This window comes from Hippichthys cyanospilos, chromosome 2 (genome assembly GCF_059441005.1).
Source record: "Hippichthys cyanospilos isolate Australia breed blue-spotted pipefish chromosome 2, RoL_Hcya_1.0, whole genome shotgun sequence".
Taxonomy (NCBI): Eukaryota; Metazoa; Chordata; class Actinopteri; order Syngnathiformes; family Syngnathidae; genus Hippichthys; species Hippichthys cyanospilos.
Window position 1 is genome coordinate 26,607,104 of NC_142370.1, and position 18,977 is coordinate 26,626,080.

The 18,977-nt window shown below is 38.7% G+C and overlaps 1 protein-coding gene across 4 annotated transcripts in view; it reads right to left on the reverse strand.

The window, feature by feature from the left end:
* The window catches only part of znf385a (zinc finger protein 385A), an 89,616-nt gene that overhangs the window by 12,756 nt on the left and 57,883 nt on the right, over positions 1 to 18,977 (reverse strand). For all 4 annotated transcript variants that reach the window (XM_088408291.1, XM_088408290.1, XM_088408289.1 and 1 more), the window contains 2 exons: positions 15,936 to 16,046; positions 3,647 to 3,821 (listed from right to left, as the gene is read on the reverse strand). In XM_088408291.1, coding sequence (XP_088264417.1) covers positions 3,647 to 3,821; positions 15,936 to 16,046 — 286 coding nt within the window. The remainder of the gene's footprint in view (positions 1 to 3,646; positions 3,822 to 15,935; positions 16,047 to 18,977) is intronic.

Consider the following 18,977-nt stretch of genomic DNA (forward strand, 5'->3'; position numbering starts at 1 on the left):
CTCCAGCAGCCAGTTTGCACCAACCTCAATACAGGGGTTCACCCACTCATTTAAACATGAGTCAACACAAGCATTATATTCTATTCATTCTTTATTTATATGTTATTGAATTTGTTTATTGTTGATTTTAATACTATGCATCAAGTGAAGCAGTGCTCCCAATTCCGTCGCACACCTGAGTGCAATGACAGTAAATACAATCTATTCTATTCTATTTGATTTCGTTTCATATGCTGAATTTCCTTCATCGACCTTTTCTTTATTGACTCGTCTTGGGCTAACTTTTTGTTTGTTTGTTTTGTTTTTACCTGTTCTGCAAATGAGGTTCCTCCAGTCACTCGTGTCTTGTCCTGGTGTAGTTCGGTGTCTCATCAACTTGCTTCTTCTCTTTTTTTTTTTTTTTTTTTTTTTTTTTTAATAAATACGTTCGGAGAGAATGCCTGCACTGCACCACTGCTTTGCTTCCCTGCATTTGGATCCACCACTTGCCCTGGCGCAAAACTCTTCATGACAGTTAAAAGAGGGAGATGAATCCCTTGGCATTGTACTCGACTAAAATCGATAAAATAACTTATGGATTGATCTGTTAAATGCACTTTTCAATTACGCCACTTTTTTGTTTATGTTATTATCAAAATGTTTTATTTTGTTTTTATTGTAAGTGTTTTTATATAATTCATCTGCTAATTTGAAAATGCAGCTGAAGCCGAAAAAGTAAGAGCAACGTCACAACTACCAGGAAGTAACTTGGAATAACATTACCCAAAGTTTCACCTATTGATAAAGACAGACAGTTGAGAGAGACAAATAACAAACCTCATTTTGAAATACTTATTTTAAACTACAAAATGTCTTAGTGTTGCAAGTAATGAGATTGTCAGTTATTAATTGAAATATGGAGTTGACTATTTTTTCTTCAAGGCGGTTGAAGCATTTGATTGACATTCGACAGTTCAATGAATTATTTCAGAGCATTCAGCAAAAATTCTGTCGCGCCTGACAGTGGCGATAACCATTTAATATCGCATGATTTTGAAGCCTCATTTCATTCCCTTGATTTGTTTTCACATTACAGAGACTTTAAATCTGTTTAAATAGGACATATCCAGATGGTCTGGACAGACTCAAGGTAACATAGCGTATTGTAGCGTATTGTAATGTGTGTCCCCTCACGTTACTGTATGTCTGTCAGTGTCAGATGTATGTATGGACTGTTTTGTGTCATGTCTGATGTCTAGTCATGAAATGCCCCATAATTGAGCTAAAACTACAAATACATTCCTTTATTTGAATTTTATCAGGATATGCAGCAAAGGTGAATGAGTTCTTGCTCTGCACACATGTCACCAATTCACAAGCTACAATGAAAATTGTTTACTACATGTTGTTTTTTTAATTCAAAACTATACTTACACACACACAAGAAAAGCTAAAATGCTACCACACTGTTCCAGGTCGAGTGGGATGAACCAAACTCAAACCATATAAAATTACATTCACATGCAACAGGCAAAACATAAAGGCACAATGTTTATGGTCACAAGAAGCGGATTCCTTCACATGTTTCTCTTTTGTGATGCCAATAATAGCAGGCTTTCTTTGGCTCACCATGCTGGAATGTTCTCTAATGGCAGTTTCAAATCCCCTTGAGGGACCAAGAGCATCCCAAACAAACCTCACCCTATTCTGTAATTGGTAACAAACAACCTTCACTCGTAAAGAGGTATTGTAGGCCAAATAAAGTCAAAGACAATTATAAGTTCATGACTTTGTACTATTTTACAATTTAGCCTATTGAAGCCTTGATCCGACCATCATGTTTGCGCCACTTACTAAGGTGAAAATGTCTGGTAAACCACAAGCCACGTTTAGGAACCTTTGTAGATGTCACAAAAACATGGCAGCGCTGTCGCCTGGTGTTTGATCCAAGGACAAATAGTGATGCTGATGGAATGGAAAATGCAGCATGAAGAAAAAAGGGGACACGCAGCCTCAAGGTTAAAGCTAGAAATACAAAGATGAGCTTAGATGAGCTGATGGATGAAGAGATTCTGAGAAAACTAACAACTGGATGAGGGGAAACTTGGAACATGGCTCTCGTTCCTGTCCAACTACCGCTTATGATTTTTTCAAAAGTGCTATCCTACTTTCAAAATGTAATACAAGTACAGTAGGTACATACATATCTCTCTCAGTCTCTCTCTCTCTCTCTCTCTCTCTCTCTCTCTCTCTATATATATATATATATATATATATATATATATATATATATATATATATATATATATATATATATATATATATATATATATATATATGTAGTATATAAATTGGTCTCCTCTATTTTTATCATCTAACCTTAAATAAACTGCGCCATTACAAAAAGAGCTTTAAATGCCAGTTATATTCCATATGCCACATTGAGTGACGGCCAGTCGACCAGAGGTGATTTTAGAGTGACTAATGTCAAATATTGTTGAGTGATATATCAACAGTGTCTAAAAAGCCAGGCAATGACAGTATACAGTCAGACATACTGCACAGGGAGCTGGAACTTAAACAGAAACCAGTCGAGGGGAGAGAAGTGCCTCGTGCGTGACTGAATAGATTAGCCAAAAATGTTAGGGGGAAGCAGACAATTTTGCTAAAAAGGTTTTTTATAGTCATGCCTTTGATCAATGCATCACATCAACTAAAAAGAAAATAAAGAAAATAGTAATTATTGAATACATTAACAGTTTATCTTGCAACATGTCACAAAACTAACTATTTGGACAAAACAAACGTTCACTCTACTTCTTGAAGACATGCCAAGGGAATGTCCTGCAGCTCATGTTCAAAACATGTTTACATTTACCAGATGGAGAACATAACTGTGGTTAGACTTGATTAAAAGAAGATATTATTTTTGGCACACTTGTGTTTTGACCGCTTTGAACACCCCGGTACAAATGGTGGCCAGACTACAACAGAGAGTAAAGCCCCTTTCAGATTTTTGCTCATATCTTTGCTGTAATGGCATTCGACTGGTATGAGTTTTGTGATCATTTCCAGCTGTTTGCAGTATCAGAAAACAATTATTTGCATCAGTTTTCTTCACTGTATCAGAATTGCACCTACTCTCTAGAATCCGTCCTTGTTCCCAAAATAAATTCACATTATTTTATCCCGCCTGGCACATGGCATATTTTTGTCTGAATGCAGGTTAGACTTGAACATTGATAATACCACAGACAAGTACATATAGAAAGGCTGGCCTGCCGTGGGCAGCGAATACTTGGACCAAATTTTAGTTCGATTACTTTCGACCTTGGCCGTCACGAGTCGAAATGTGTGTGCTCGTGTGTGTGAGCGTATGTGTGTGGAGGGGATATCAATCGAAATCAATACATTTTGCCAAAATGCCCATGTCCAGCTCTTTGTGGGTCTCCTACTTTATAGAGAAAACAAAACAAAGACTCATTCGAGTAAATTGTTGGTGAATAAACGTTTATAAATCGAAAGCAAGGAGGAAATCCCCACAGAATCTTGGGTAATTTGCCTCAGCGGCACTGAGTTTGTATTAGTTTCCGTGTCATTTTCTTTCAAAAGATAAATGCCACTGCTATGTCTGTCTGCGATTGTGTGAAGTATTTTCTGCTGTCACCTTGTTTACTGGTCTCGCTATCAGAGGAAGTACCCAGGGCTCCTGGAGGGGATGGAGAGGTGATGGGGGTCGCGGTCTGGGACTTGTCGCTATCTTGACAACGGCCCTTGGAGGTCTCAATGCCTTTGATTCTTCTGGCATGGCGGTTTCCTTTGTAGTGGGCTTCAGCTTGGTTCTATATACCAAAACAGAACAGTAAACATGGAAGGTGAACAATTAAACTTCTAGCACGTCCACTACTGATTCTTACAATACGCTAATTCATTACTGACTTTTATATATCCAGAGTGAGTTTGGTTCCCTCTTAGTGACTGCAGGTTTGAATTAATGGTTATCTGCGGCCTGTGAATGAGGTGACTAAGCCAGGTTGTAAACAGACGTCATTTCCATTAATCCATTCATTGGCTATAGTCGCTTATCCTCGCTAGGGTCGCTGGATCCTATGTCAGCCATCTTCAGGCAGTAGGCGGGGGACACCCTGAACTGGTTGCCAGCCAATTGCAGGGCACACAGGGACGAACAACCATTCATACACCCAATCACACCTACGACAATTTAGAGTGTCCAAGACACCTGCCATGAATGATTTTTGGAGTGTGGGAGAAAAATGGAATGTCCGGAGAGAAGCCACACAGGCATGCAAACTACACACAGGAAGGCCGAAGCGAGCTGAAATGCAACTCGGGATTCCGAACTGTGAGGCGGACATGCTGAACACTCTTCCATCTTGCCGCCCAAACCTAATTAAATAGCAGTTTTCTAGCATTGTTTACAACATTCCAGGGGAGCATAATATTATTAAATATTTCTTAATCATGAAGGAGTCAATGTTATACTACACTTTGGATTTCAACCACAGATACACATATTTAATACATTCAAAAGGGTCTAACAAATGTGAGAATTATTTATCTTTGGAGAGGCAGGTTATTGGTTCATCTTTGATATCAAAAAAACACATCAGATTGTTGTTAACCCTTCATCATTTGTCAAGTATAGTTTGATTTTGTCAGGAAGACTAGGATCTCAGTCAAATCAAAAATACAGTTACCACAAAGATTTCAAACAATATCAATATTTCCAATCTGTAAATTAACTCAAATTACTTTGTAAACTCACAAAGTTTGGTCTTCCTCAGAACAAACTCAAAGAACGTACTTCCCAACATCTCTCATGTCTTTGAAAATGAGAGTGACTGTGTGTTTGTTATTTGCAGTCCACAAGTATGGATTGACACATCTTTGGTTTAAAATAGATGATCAGAACAATATTTGGTGATTATGTGGACATGACTTGTGCGCACTTTAAATTTTACAGTACTTGGGCTGCGGCTGATGGCAATTTACAAGGTCTTTGGGACATGAGAACAGACAGTAATTGAGAATAAGTTCACATTCTACGCATCTCCCTTGGTGCCCAATTTTTGTCAGTCTACACACAACTGGAATAATCAGTCCATTCTATTTATGCTTCCATTATCATTTCCTAACAGGCAGAGGTGAACATTTAACTTTTTTTTCTTTTTCTTTTTAATCAGATGTTAGCAAAATTTGTCTGTGACAGACCAGCGAACAATCATGTCGGTCCAAATGGACTGCCCGCCTCTGGAAACGGTCATGGGTGCCGTGTTTTCACATTAGACGCCTTATTAATGTGGTAACATAGATAACACAATACTTCAGGCGAAGAACATGATACAATGATACAAAACGGAATTAAATAACACAGAGCTGCATGTTGGTGCACATTGAAAGTTGAGGCCCAAGTGAATTTAATCCACAAAATTTCTCATTTGGAATATTTTGTACAAATTGTTACAGAAAAACATATGGCAACTGCTAGGAATATAAATATGGACAAAACGCAACAATTGACATAGTTGGTAAACTTATTATTGTGATCAATAATTTGAAGGCATTGCACATTAATCTATGCACAGAGTTGGATTATGTTACAGATGACAGCTGCTTTATAGTGAAAGGAGAGAGAGGTTTGCAAGCACGGGACCAAAAACCTGGAGAGACAGACACCCGAGACCATGGTGGCTCCCTTTGTTCCTCGCTCATCACTTATTTGTAAACTTACTTGCAGTTTCCCAATTAAACGTAAATGTATATGAAGCCAGCCAATGTTTCCATCTGGGCCTCATGGACTAGAAATGAGCAATGGTACAGGTTCCATGTAGGTACCATTTGGGCTTTGTTGGCTTGGGCTTGGACCAGCCAAATGTTGTGGGGGCAATAATGTTTATTTATGGGCTAAATGGGCCTGGGTTAGAACTGGTAAGCCATGTCTGAGTCTTGTATGGCTTGTATGTGTGCAAAGTGGGTGTGGCTTAGAACTGGTTAACCGTATCCTGGGCCTGCATTGAGTTACAGTATTGTGGGCTAAGTGGGCATGGGTTAGAACTGGTTAACCATGTCTGGGTTCTGTATGGGATACATGAGGGCTAAGTGGACATGGGTTACAACTGGTCAGCATTTACTGCAGGGGTGGGCAACTCCAACCCTCGAGGGCCGGTGTCCTGCATGTTTTCCAGTTTTCTCTCCTAACACACCTGATTTAAACCATTAGCTCATCAACAAGCTCTGCTGGAGCTTGAGAATAATCCTAATCATTTGAATCAGGTGTGTTTGAGAGAGAAAACAGGAAAACATGCAGGACACCGGCCCCCGAGGCCTGGAATTGCCCACCCCTGATTTATCGGTCCTCTCTGGGTTATGCGTTGACTAAATGGGCATGGGGTATAACTGGTCACCCATGTCTGGGCTAAGTGGGCATGGGTTAGAACTGGTTAACCATGTCTGGGTTCTATATGGGATACATGCGAGCTAAGCAGGCATGACTTGAACTGGTCAGCATTTATCGGTCCTCTAACAGCAATTTTGCTGGTTGCTGAGTGCAACCAATGGATGTCCTTAGTCCAAGGTTTTCATTTTTGGAAATTGTTTGGTATAATATTATTTATGTTCACAATGAGTAAGCACACTACAACGTGCAGTTAGTTGCAGAACAACCAGTTCAAAGGCAAATAATTTCTCTACTGTACTGAATACTTTTGCACTTTATAATAGTTTCATTCAGATCCTAGCAGTGCAATCCTTTTGCACTTTATTTTATTTATAAACTATATACTTATATATTTCTTTTAGGTCTCCGTTAGGTTGACGGCATAATATGCGTAAAGTGTATACAATTTATTTTGGGGGTTTTTTCTATTATATGTCTGGAACATGTTTGCCCCTGATGTGTTTGTTTATGTGGGCTTGAAAAGGGATCTGAATGGTCCTTATCTGGGTGTATACTGGACAACTGATATGTAAAACTGCACCAATTTTACAACCCTGAAATACGTGTGATAAAAAGAGCCAAAGCACAGAACCCCATTTTTTGATAAATATTTATCACATATATTGTTGCTTTTGGTGGTACATATGACCAACCAAAATCACCCGGAGCCCCAAACTGGCAAACACAACTATGGCCTACATGAAATGCATATAATTCCTACAGAAGGACCGTTTGGATCCCAATTCAAGCCAGTATAGGCAAACACATTTAGAGGTAATGTGATAGAGGCATACAATTATCCTTTTACAATAAACTTTACACCAAGTCAGAAACCTGACAAGTGGCAACCTGGAACGCAGGAGCAAAACCAGATGGAACCCATAATGGGTTAACACTGGTGTGACCTACAAGGACCACATATACAGTAATTCACCTAGCTAGAACCCACTTAAGGCTCATGCAGAAACCAGTTCAAGTCTATATGAGCAAATTTAGGTAGAACATATTTAGTCCTGGTGTAAAATTGCCCTGTCAGAACCCACCTAAGACCCAGTAAAAAAAAAAATGTGGGCGTAAATGTGTAAGCCCTAAGTAACACTAACACAGGTGTGCCCCTAGCAGAACCCAGGAGCAAAACCCATGCCCATATGACCATGTTAAAACCCTCAAGGGGCCCAAATGGAAATGATTGCTGGGAACACTTACTGTAGTGTACATGATTGTGAATCATCAGTCAACGCTCTCAGATACATCATGTATAAGTCTCAACTCCCCGACAGTTACTGGCTCCAGCTTTCATTATTACCAGACTGATAATGCCAGTGGGATTAAAACTGCAGGCCACTGAGATGCCGTTGTACTGGTAGGTGCATGAAGTACTCCCAGATCCTTTCCTAAATAATGCATGTTCTTACACCGCATTTAACCAGTAGGTTTCAGGCTTTTCTTTTTTCCAAAGATATAAAGCCATTACTTATCTTGGTTGATCACAGTGAGGCATGCTTGCTCATTGGATGTGAAAAGCATCAATGATCACAATAACATCCAAAAACCAAAACATCAACCTAATGTCAGCTGCAAGTGTGAGTGTTTTCAGAAAGAAAAAAAAATATCCTGTATTACAAGCGATAATGTTTCTGAGATTTATTGCAGGAGCTAAACACTTTTTGAAACACTCACCACTAACTACAGTAATATGTTTGCACTGAGTGTAAACAAGCAAGGTGAACCATTCATCAAGAGGACATCAGGGGAATCTTTGTTTGGGTATCTGCAGAAAGGAATGTGAGGCTGGCGCAACATGAGGGATGAGACACAAGGTTGCTATATCGAGCTGTTACCAGCAGTCTGAAGTGTGATAAAAGCACACTGATATACAAATACATGGAAACAGGGCATTTTCCCATCTCATTCATTTGATCCTTTCTTTATTATCCACACCATCTAGGTTTATATGTCCCAACAATTAAAAAGGCAACATGAGCAGAGATTCAAGTGCAACATTTCAGAGAAGTGCTTGTTTTAGTGGCCAAAAGTAGGTGGAGTGAGCAGATATGTAATGCTGTGTGTTTATAAAATAGTATCAAGGGGAAACTCAAGAAGATGATTTTTTTTTTCTTTTTTTTTTAAGTGGCTGGCTTACAGTCAATGCCCCCCTGGGGTCTTGGACGGACAGCCAGCAGCTGCCACAAGTGTTGAAAGGCTTAGACATTTTTTTTCTGACACTTAGGCCATTGACCACTGCACAGATATACCAGCTGGGTTTGTGTTCCCACTTGTGTTTGTTTGCTGTACAACAAGCATAATTTGGCAAAGCGAAGGCAGTGGCTGCACATTTTGTTTGATATCACTCTGGACTTTGTGGGCCCTCTGTAACATTCTTTAAACTGGCAGTAGTAATGTGTGATGAGGTGCGCGGCTCGCATTAAATGATGGCTTTAACATCTAGTCAGAATAATAAAAGAAGCGAGCAGTCTGAGTCAATGTTCGAGTCCATCCTGGTTAACATACAGGAATAGTACTAAAACCAAGTGGATCATGTAAAAGTTATGATGTCTCCAGCTGATTGAACACTCGCTCTGGGTATTGGGTTTTAAAAGTGCATTGCGATATATTGCGATACAGCAAAGGCACATTGCGATAGGTATTGCAATATATTGGACAATGTTTGTGAAAAAAATAAAATCCATGGCAAATATATTAACAATGACTGAAAAAATAGAAGGAACTTATTAAAATGGACACATTCTATTCATTACTTTTCAGAAGCCACACATCATTGACATCTATGAGCACAGTAAACATTGTTTTTAAAAATAAGCATGTCCACATTTTTTAATTTCAAGCATGCCCTCAACTGTGTTAATATGTCCCCAGCGGTTAGGAATGCGCTTTCAGATGGCAGAAATACAGAGGTTGCTTTTTGCCACATGTGCCTCCTGCTGTGCACCACTTTGTACTCTTCTTTTCAAAGGTTATCTTCGTATCTTCAGGTTTTCTTTAGCTGTTTATTCAATCTTGCAATACATTACTTCTTACATTGTTGCCAACTTGCCAAAGGGTTGGTGCGTCTTATATGAGCGTCTTCATTTTCCAGGTAGATCGTCCCCACAGACATGTGCTCAAGATGTATCACAAATTGGCAGGATATATCAAGGTGTCCACTATCTTGTGACAGGAATTTAAATGGACTTTAGTAATGGTGCTGACTCAAAGTCCTGGTTGTGGTTGCACTAATCATCAAACTGTCAATAATTAGTCAAATTAAATAATATCACAGGGGACGTCAACCCAAAAATGTTCTTCAAAATAATATGTTCCTGTGCGTCCCGACTAGTCTAAACACGGCTGTCTGAATAATATTGTGTTTGTGGAATATGACTCACCTGTTTTTAGCCATCTCATGGGGTGGTCATTTTACCACTTGCCATTGACTGAAAATGACATCACTGTTGCTCGGGGCATGACTGATCAGGCATCTCAGGTTTTCAGCCTTTCATGTGATGTTGGCAAGATTATCCATAGAAGGTTGCTACCTGCACCATGAGCAAGTCAATTTGCATTGACTGTAAGTGGCACACTTTGACATGGGTAAAAACGGGTGGATTTGGCTGCTTAAATTATATTCTGTGAATACAATATTAATCAGAATATAGCTCTCAATAAAGTTTAGGGGCGGGCTTTCCTTTAATACTTGTTCCGTATGTATCCCATGTAAAATTAATTTGGGAAGAATATCAAATAGAATCCTAAGAAATGATCCCTATTCCCTTGCTCAAGGTTGTCTGCTAATTTTGGACTTAAATTTGTTGCACTGCATTAAATGTGAGATTTCATACCAAATCATTTGCATTCAAATGATCAGTGGTGATTTATAAAGGTTATTTTTTTTAACATTTAGAGCTACCAGTAAGTTTGCTTGACTCAAGAAGAGAGGACGGCTAAAAATTCCTTCTAAGCAGACAGTCAGGGTCATCACATCTGCAGAATGTTTTATTTGACAGTCAGTTGTCCTCTCTTAACTGTTTTCTTTTTTTCCATGCACACATCAGAGCATAGGACATTTTTTTCATAGGGGGCTTATCAAGGACAGCCACTATTTTGGGCTTTACTTTCATTTTTTCATATAGTGAGATTCCATCACGTGGATAAAATGAGAACACAAAAACCATAAATTGGTCATTTGTGATTAACCTGTGCCTGACAGTCCTTTTTCTATGATTTGTTGGTTAAAAAGGTAATAAACTATCTCAATAGTTTAATCAGTTGCTGTCATAAATACAGAGACATGTAATTATGGGTAAATATGTCAAAACGCCATACGTATGTCATAGATTACATCATGGTACAGCTCACAAAGCTGACTGCGGTGTCAGCATTCATTCGACTGTTTTTCCCCCATTTTTCCATGCTGCTCTACTGTACAATATGCTACAGTGATAATTGAAAATTATTGAATCCTGGAGGTTCCTTCCAGCCCTATAAATGTAGTATGTTAGTTCTATTTGCAGTCATATATACAGTTTAACTGGGTGGCCCTGACTGCTGCAATACGTCAATGTAACCAAGGAGTGGGTGGACACTTGCACAATGGTGTCTAATGTATTACTCTGTGGCAGGGTCTCCGCCTGTATGGCAGGGTGTCTTTGGAGCCAGTCAAAGGAGTGCATATGAAAGGTGTCTGTGAAAATTGGTTCAGAGAGTTGGAAAGAAATGAATAAAGGTACTTACTAATTGCCAAGTGAATTAGTGGGTGATTGCACAATCTGAGGAGAGGCAAGGCAGCTCCCTGCCATATTTGCCTGTGTATTTGAAGAGGAAAGATGCCAATTCAGCAATTTTGATCATGAAATCTTGGACACTGTTGGATTCAAAGGGTGGTCCGATGTAAAGCTCATCCCAGAAAATTTAAATTGATGCAGGTGAAGATCTGCCTCCCATGCCTAGTAGAGCAGCCCTGAGAATGGGCAAAGCCCAGACCACGATAGAGCGGCGCGTGGACATAGGTGTGGAAAGTAGAAGACGTGACCTCTGAGATGAAGGTGGTTATAAGAACAGATAGAGAAGTATTTGGCGGACCATGTGGAGGCGGCCATCAAGGCTTTCTTAAGCTCTCCCGCTGAGCCAAAGGGATCAACTGCCTGGCAGCTGAGTGTCGGTGGTAAGCCCCGCTCAGAATAAAAGGCATCTAATACTAGGACCTAGCAAACAAGAAGAGGGACATGCGGATAGAGACTTCAGGGTCACTTGGACACTTCTTTTTTTTTTCTTTCTTTTAACAGAAAACTATCCTGTTTTAACCATTCCTTGTGTCCAGTTCCACAGTATTGCATAACATTCCCATGTAAAAGTACAATACTTTGAACAGTGTTCATTCTTAGCGTGAAAAATAATGTATTGTATTCTTCTTTAGCCTCCATTTATTGTCTTTACTCATGCCAACAGAGCTGACTTTCCGAGCCCTTGAAAACATTTGCCGTCAAATTTGACAAGTTTTAGCATTTGACAGCAATAAATAATGCCTCAAGTGTCAACCTTACAAAGTGAAACTGCTTAAAGTGACCGAATTTACAGAAGCATGACATGACATTTTTGAAAATTCCATTCTCTCATACTATGATGGTTGTGTACACTTTCATTTTGGGTCACATTTGACCCATGGCGATCGTAAAGGGGAATTTCAACTTATCAATTAATATAAATGATGCAAATACAGTTTTCAGAGGGATTTGAAATGCCAAATAGCTGTCTGTTGAAATCTGATTTTTCACGTGTTCCTGCAAAACGTACACTTAAAGTGCAATAGTTGTGACATTGCTCACTCCAATGAAAGAACCTGTGATGTTACCTATGCAGCACACCACCAAGGCATTGGCTACAATTTAGCCCCCCACACACCTACAAAACAGCTGGTTATGGATTTTTCTTTACTAGAACTGGGACAAATGTATTTTACTACAAGTAGAGGGAGACAATTTTTGCATTGGAAAAAATCCGCCATGAGAGACAGAGAGAGCTGCACTGTAAGGGCAAGATGCTGAAGGTGAGAAAGGATCAAACATCGGCGAAAGACCAAATATGAGAAATGTGTATGAAAAACACCATACCATGGGACAAAATGTAGCCCTTTAAAAACATGAAGAGTATCGTAAGATTATATCCTCCAAGCATCTCTGTTGCTTTTATGATTTCATGCAGACAATCAATTAATAATTGACAGCTAAAGCAACATCTGATTTAATGTCTTGTAGAAGAGCGGTGGAAAATGTGAACAATATGGTGAGCTCAGCTAAGTAGACGACGCAGCTTTGTTTGAGCTAACATTCTGCAATATGTTCTCAGTTCTCATGAGGGTGACAGCAGAGGCGCTGCTGCTCCTCTGCAGTGAGTGTCTGAGCCTGCCAGCTTTGATGGACATAGTGCGGGTGCATGTGGGAGTGTGTGCGTGCGTGTGTGTCTAGGTATTGTATACATTTAAACGATGGGCTGCAATCTATGTACTAAGTGCTTATTCGGTATGTTGAGTTAATTGTTGGTATGATTTGTTCTGAAATAAACAATATTAGTACCAGATATTCACAACGTCATAGGGATGTATCAATTGATAACTGGGCTTTCAATTTCCCTGTAGAAGGAGGGCTGCAGGGCATCAGGGGCTTACATGCACAGCTTTCTGGTTGCGAAGACATTTCCTCGACCATCTCAGACAAGCTCCTATCACAAGATAAATGCCAATGGCAAATACTTGGCCAAGACATTCTTTAACCCAAATGCTCACAAAATCCGCTTACCATCTTAGCATGGTAGAAGAACAAGAAAGCCGTGAATCACATGATATGCTGAACTTGACATCATCAAACGGTTTTCCAATAAAATGGGTCAAGCAAAGGTGTGGCATCTCTTTTACGTTTCATTATTATTATTATTACCAGTATTATTATACTGTAAAATACCTGTCGTACGCTTCACTTGAATGTCTCACTCTTCCTCATGCAACCCTGTCATGCATAGTGTATAAACAGAATATGATTTTTTTTTTTCTTATGTATATGAGTTTGTCCTCTTGGTCAGCAGTAACTGCTATCTAAACAGATATTGTCTACTTCTTAGAGAAAACTACTATTAGCACAGAAATGTAACCCCGATACCCACAATCCCGTTACTGTGATTAGAGTAAATGTATTCATTTATTAAGAGCAAATCTATTTATTTATAGACCATGTAATAAGTAATCAATACCATTGTTCTGTAAGATGAACTAATCAAGCCTATGGTAGTTGATGACCTATTATTAATGAATGTGTAGCAGAAAGTCATAGAAGGGAACGTTTATTTTCTAAGTACTTTAAAGCCTAGATGACCCACAAATAAATATAAATATACAAAAATCTTTGTGTACATTGTGTCACTCCCTCCAGTTTATCGACCACATGCCACAAATGTTCATACACATCTGACGTTTATTCAGTTGTCCCCATCAAACTATAAGACATACACGAGAACTCACAGTAAATAGACAATACACAACTACATGATGCAATGTTTACCATTAAATTCAAAGGAAAACTATGATTGAGTGCAAACATATTACTAGCAGCAGAAAACATACCTCGATGGCCGCGCAATAATCCATAATGTAATGAGGTCAAGTCTTTTCAGCAAAGTTAACTTCCAAAACGAACAATTCCAAACATAAAGTTACAACTATCTCCACAGATTATCTTTAGCAAGCTATTACTTGTAGTTTATGGGGGAAAGTTAAACCTTATTGAGCGGACAAACGAGCACCTTCTGTCTAAATCAATCCGCAATTTCCTTCATGTCTACTTCACAAAATAAATAAGTCATATGAGTCTGAACATGAGTTGCGACTGAAACACAAGTGCAACCGGCTCACAATTAGCAAAATGAAAACTAAATAAGAACGATACTGTGCATAAGTTATCAATCACATCAATTTAGCTGATTAGACTTGACAAATAGTAACATTATACAAATACTTACATTATAACAAATGAATTGTCAGTTAAACGTGCATCTGAAATGTTTTTTTATACAGTAAATAGACCTTTTGCTGTATTGTTGCAAAGCTTTCGTCAAGCAACTGCATGTCCATACATCTGTGTTTGTCCTTAACACTTCTTCAAAATTATACCACATAGTACAATAGAAAAGTCATGCTTCACACTTAATATACAGTAAATACAGCATCTCTCTTTTCAGTGTTCATATTTTATATTAGCCATCTTTAAAACATAAAGAGCAAAATGTCTTTCGTTATGAAAAGTTCAGGGTGCAAAACACCTTCAGAAAAATATTTTCTCTTGCTACCAGGGAAAATTCAGGAAATGAAAATTCCAAATAAACACTTATAATGCCTAGATCAATGAAAATGTAAAATAAAAGCTTACAGATAAAGTGACCAAAACAAAGTTCGCTGCATGCACCACCAATACAAAAAAAAGAACTACATTCATATTATCAACTGCTACAATCAATGTGAAATAATTTAAAGGGTTTGGGAGCATTTTTTGGGGACAAATTAGGCCATTTAAAAGTAAATTGTTTCTCTACTTACAAAAGATTCATATTAGTAGTAGTAACGATTAAGGTAAAACAGTATTTTACTGTGGATATCGGTCTATTGTTGCTCCTGAACGAACTAACACAAGTCAGTCTACAACTCCAACAGCTCCAACATGGTGGATAGACAAAAACTGGTTACTTGACAATCAAACATTTGCAAAACAAAATGCGAACGTACTAAATGTTTTGGAAGACAACTTCATATGCACATTTTTTTTTTTTTGCTTGAGCAGCTCTTGAAAAGTTCCAACCAATAATATTTCAACATTCTTAGTCTTGTATATTTTCTTCCACCTTCACTTCCTGTGGGTGTAAAATTCTACTTCACATTTTTGTCCACACTGTATATGTTTCAGTGTACCCTGAATCCTGACTAATGTGACTCAAGTGCTTAATCACATAAATATTCACAGAAAAATATCTGTTCGGTATGAAGAACTAAGGAGAGCAGGTTTCAAGATTATAACCTTGTAGCCGCTCAATCGCATGAAAGCCATAATTGCAGACTTAGCAAGTATATTTAGCACCGGCACAGTCCTTTGTGTGGTCTGTGTGTCCGACCAAAAATTATGTACCACCGTGTACACAGCCCATATATATATATATATATATATATATATATATATATATATATATATATATATATATATATATATATATATATATATATATATATATATATATGTACAGTGTATAAATATTTGCGCTCAGACAGATCTTGCAGCTTTCTTACACATTCTTTATTGCTTAGTTTGATGCTACAATACTTTGAAACAAATTAAATTCCATTGGGGTCAAAACTGCCAAAACAAGGGAGGGAACTGTACCACAGTGTCTGTCAATATCCGCTCACCGGTGAGAAAACAGAGGAGAAGCCTTCCAATTTTCTGACTATAAGGATAGTGTACAGTACCTCTGAGTTGAAGCGAATCTGACAGACGTTACAGGAAATGACTGGCCGCTTGGTCTTGACCAGTGGAACACCAAACGTGTGGTTGATCACCGCCTTCTGGACTGGGTCCAACTGCCATGGAACAAGGTGGGAAGCATGGAAAATGGGAAGAGAGAAAAGAGAATTTAAAAAAAATTGTGACTTTTCCTTTTTACAGGGGAAGGTTTTTTGTTACTTTTTCCGAGAATGCAGAGGCCAAAATGCTCCTGTCTCACCTTAAAATAAATGCATATTCAAATTCTGGAAGTGCTCAATGAAGATAATTACCGTGTCTTTCACTACCACACTCATAACTCGAAGAGTTGCTTTTTTGTGTACTGTATTAATAAATAAATGAAATCCACACAGTGTTGGTAGAAAATGAGCATGCCTGGTATAAAGAAAGTCGTTCAATTGGCAACAACCTAAAGCAGTCGCTGCAATCAAACTAACTTTGTGGCTGTGATTAGATTAGATTAGATTAGATTATTGCCATGTGACTTTTCTGCAGCTGCTCTATCATTCAAACTTTGCTGGTCAACTCATCATACACAATTGACTCAGGTTAGGTACTTGAATCCATTCCCATACTTTACAAGCCACAATCTGAGGTGAATGAATTTGGATGTGGCATTGTTTGTCTATATGGGGGGAGGAAAAGCCAAGTCAAGGCCTGAAAAGAAAAAAAAAGAATTTTTTGTTATGCGTTTTAAAAATCGTAAGACATTGACAGAATGTTCCAAAGCGCCTTCCAAATGTGATGCAAGTGTACTGCTTTGGGAAGGTTCACAGACAAGAAATTACTCAATTTGGCCAAACTTTGTATTGAGTTTGGCCATGTGTCAAGCTTTCCCTTAAGTCATCTCACACCCACTGTCACAGCATCGATTATAAAGTCATCCTCAAGAAGAGAATTTCCTTTATGACTGCTCATATAAACAACGTGAACCTCTGCATGTCTTAAGTTCCAGTGAAACAGAGTAAACAGAAAATGATACCTTACTGTAGATGCTTATCTGGGAGTCAGAAAGTCATAGAAATAAATCATCTGGATAAGCAGTAAGGTAGATGAGAGAAACCTGAACTGTGATCAAAGTCAATGTACATAATGTGAAATATCTACTGAAAAAAATTGAATCAAGTTCAACATATTAATTCTATAGAGAGCTTCTTTTTGGCACAAAAGGGCAAATGCTAAACAGCCATTTTTAACAAATAATAAGAAATGGAAGAAAACATTGAACATATTATAGCATCCTGTACCACTGGTATTGGCACTGTTTCCTGTAAATCACATTTTGACTTATATTTGGTGAATCACAAATGAGAAACACCTCTGATAAACTCTCTGTGCCCTGGTACCATGAATCTCCTTTCAATGTTTTAAACAGCCACCTGTTATCCCTTGTTCCTTTGTTAAAATGGTGAATACAAAGGAACAGTCTGAGGACATCGGAAGTGTGATAACACAAGACCTACAGTATAACAGTTGGAAGGCCATCTCCAAGTTCTTGCTATTCTCGTACGAACAATACGTAACGGTATCAAAACGTTCTGCCAGCATGGAACTGTCGAGAACCTTCCTGGACATGTGTGAAAGAGAAAGTTGATGCCAGAAGTCTCGGAGGGTTATAAGGGTAAATAGTGGAAAAAACATCACATCTAATATCCAAAGACTGAAGGCAAACCTAGAATGGTCAGGGGTTATGGCTTCAGCAAGTACCATTCACCGCACTCTAAACCAAACAGTGCTTAATGGGTGAAGGCTAAGGAAGACACCTTTGCTGTGCCAAAGACATAAAAGGAAACAACTATCCTTTGCCAAGTAGTACCTGGACAAACCACAATCCTTTTGGGAGAATGTACTGTGGATGGATAAAACAAGAATGTTGCTTTATGGGACTGCACACCAACAGTTTGTTTATAGACGGTGCTAGCCTATAAGAAAAGGTGCACCCTTGGGATGGTCGAGGATCCATCAAGCTTTGGGGCTGCTTTGCTACATTTGGTACTGGAGGCCTTGATCATATCACAGGAACCATGAAATCAGAGAATTTTCAAGATATTCTAGTGCGACATATCCTACCCAGTGTGAGAAAAGCTGGTTTGAGTGGAAGGTCATGGGGTCCAGACAATGACAAAGACCTAAAGCACACATTCAAAAACATGCAAGAACGGTTGAGAATGAAAATAATGGATTGTTTTACAATGCTCAGAAATGGGTCTTGATCTCAATCATTTTTAAAATCTTTTGTATGAGGTGGTTCACCAAGGGGAAAGGAAACCTGCAAATAGTAAAGGGCTTCAAATTTTTGCCAAGAAAGAGTGGGAAAAAAACATCTGAGAAGAGCAAGAAACTTATAGATAGCTACGAGAAATGTTTGGAAATTGTCATTTCTGCCAAAGGTTACGCAACCAAATAATAAAGAAGGGTGCCATTTTTGCTGCAAATGCTGTGTTTCCTGTTTCGTTGAAATGACAAAGTATAAGTTGAAAAACATGTTTTTTTAAAAACTACTTGAGCATCCAATTAAAAGAACCTGATCATATAAATGTGGTACATTTAATTTTATTCTGATGCCTTTGCAGAGATTGTGAAAAAAAAATGAAGAGAATGCCAATAATGGTGAGCAGGAATTTATATTGCACAAAGGGGCTTGCCTAAGGACCAAACCGAATATTTCCATTCTCCTTGACCAGGATTCTAACTCCAGTTCCCCGTGTTGGGTCAATGTTTTAATGTTGAAAAAAAAAACAAGGAAAAGTGAATGTCCTGCTGCCCTACTTCCTTGGCCTTTGGAGGAGATGCAAGTCACTAATATCAAGACAAGGAAGCTCTTTACAATACATGGTGGGCTCCACCCTAAATCCAGCACCCTTAAGCTGTACCCAAAGCAGAAAGAGGGGGGCCATGGACTACTGAGGGTCCAAGACACTATGCGGGAGGCCTCCAAGAATATATCAAGATGACGGCCCCCGCGGGCAAACTGCTTGGTGAATGCCTCAGACAGCATAAGCCCAGTA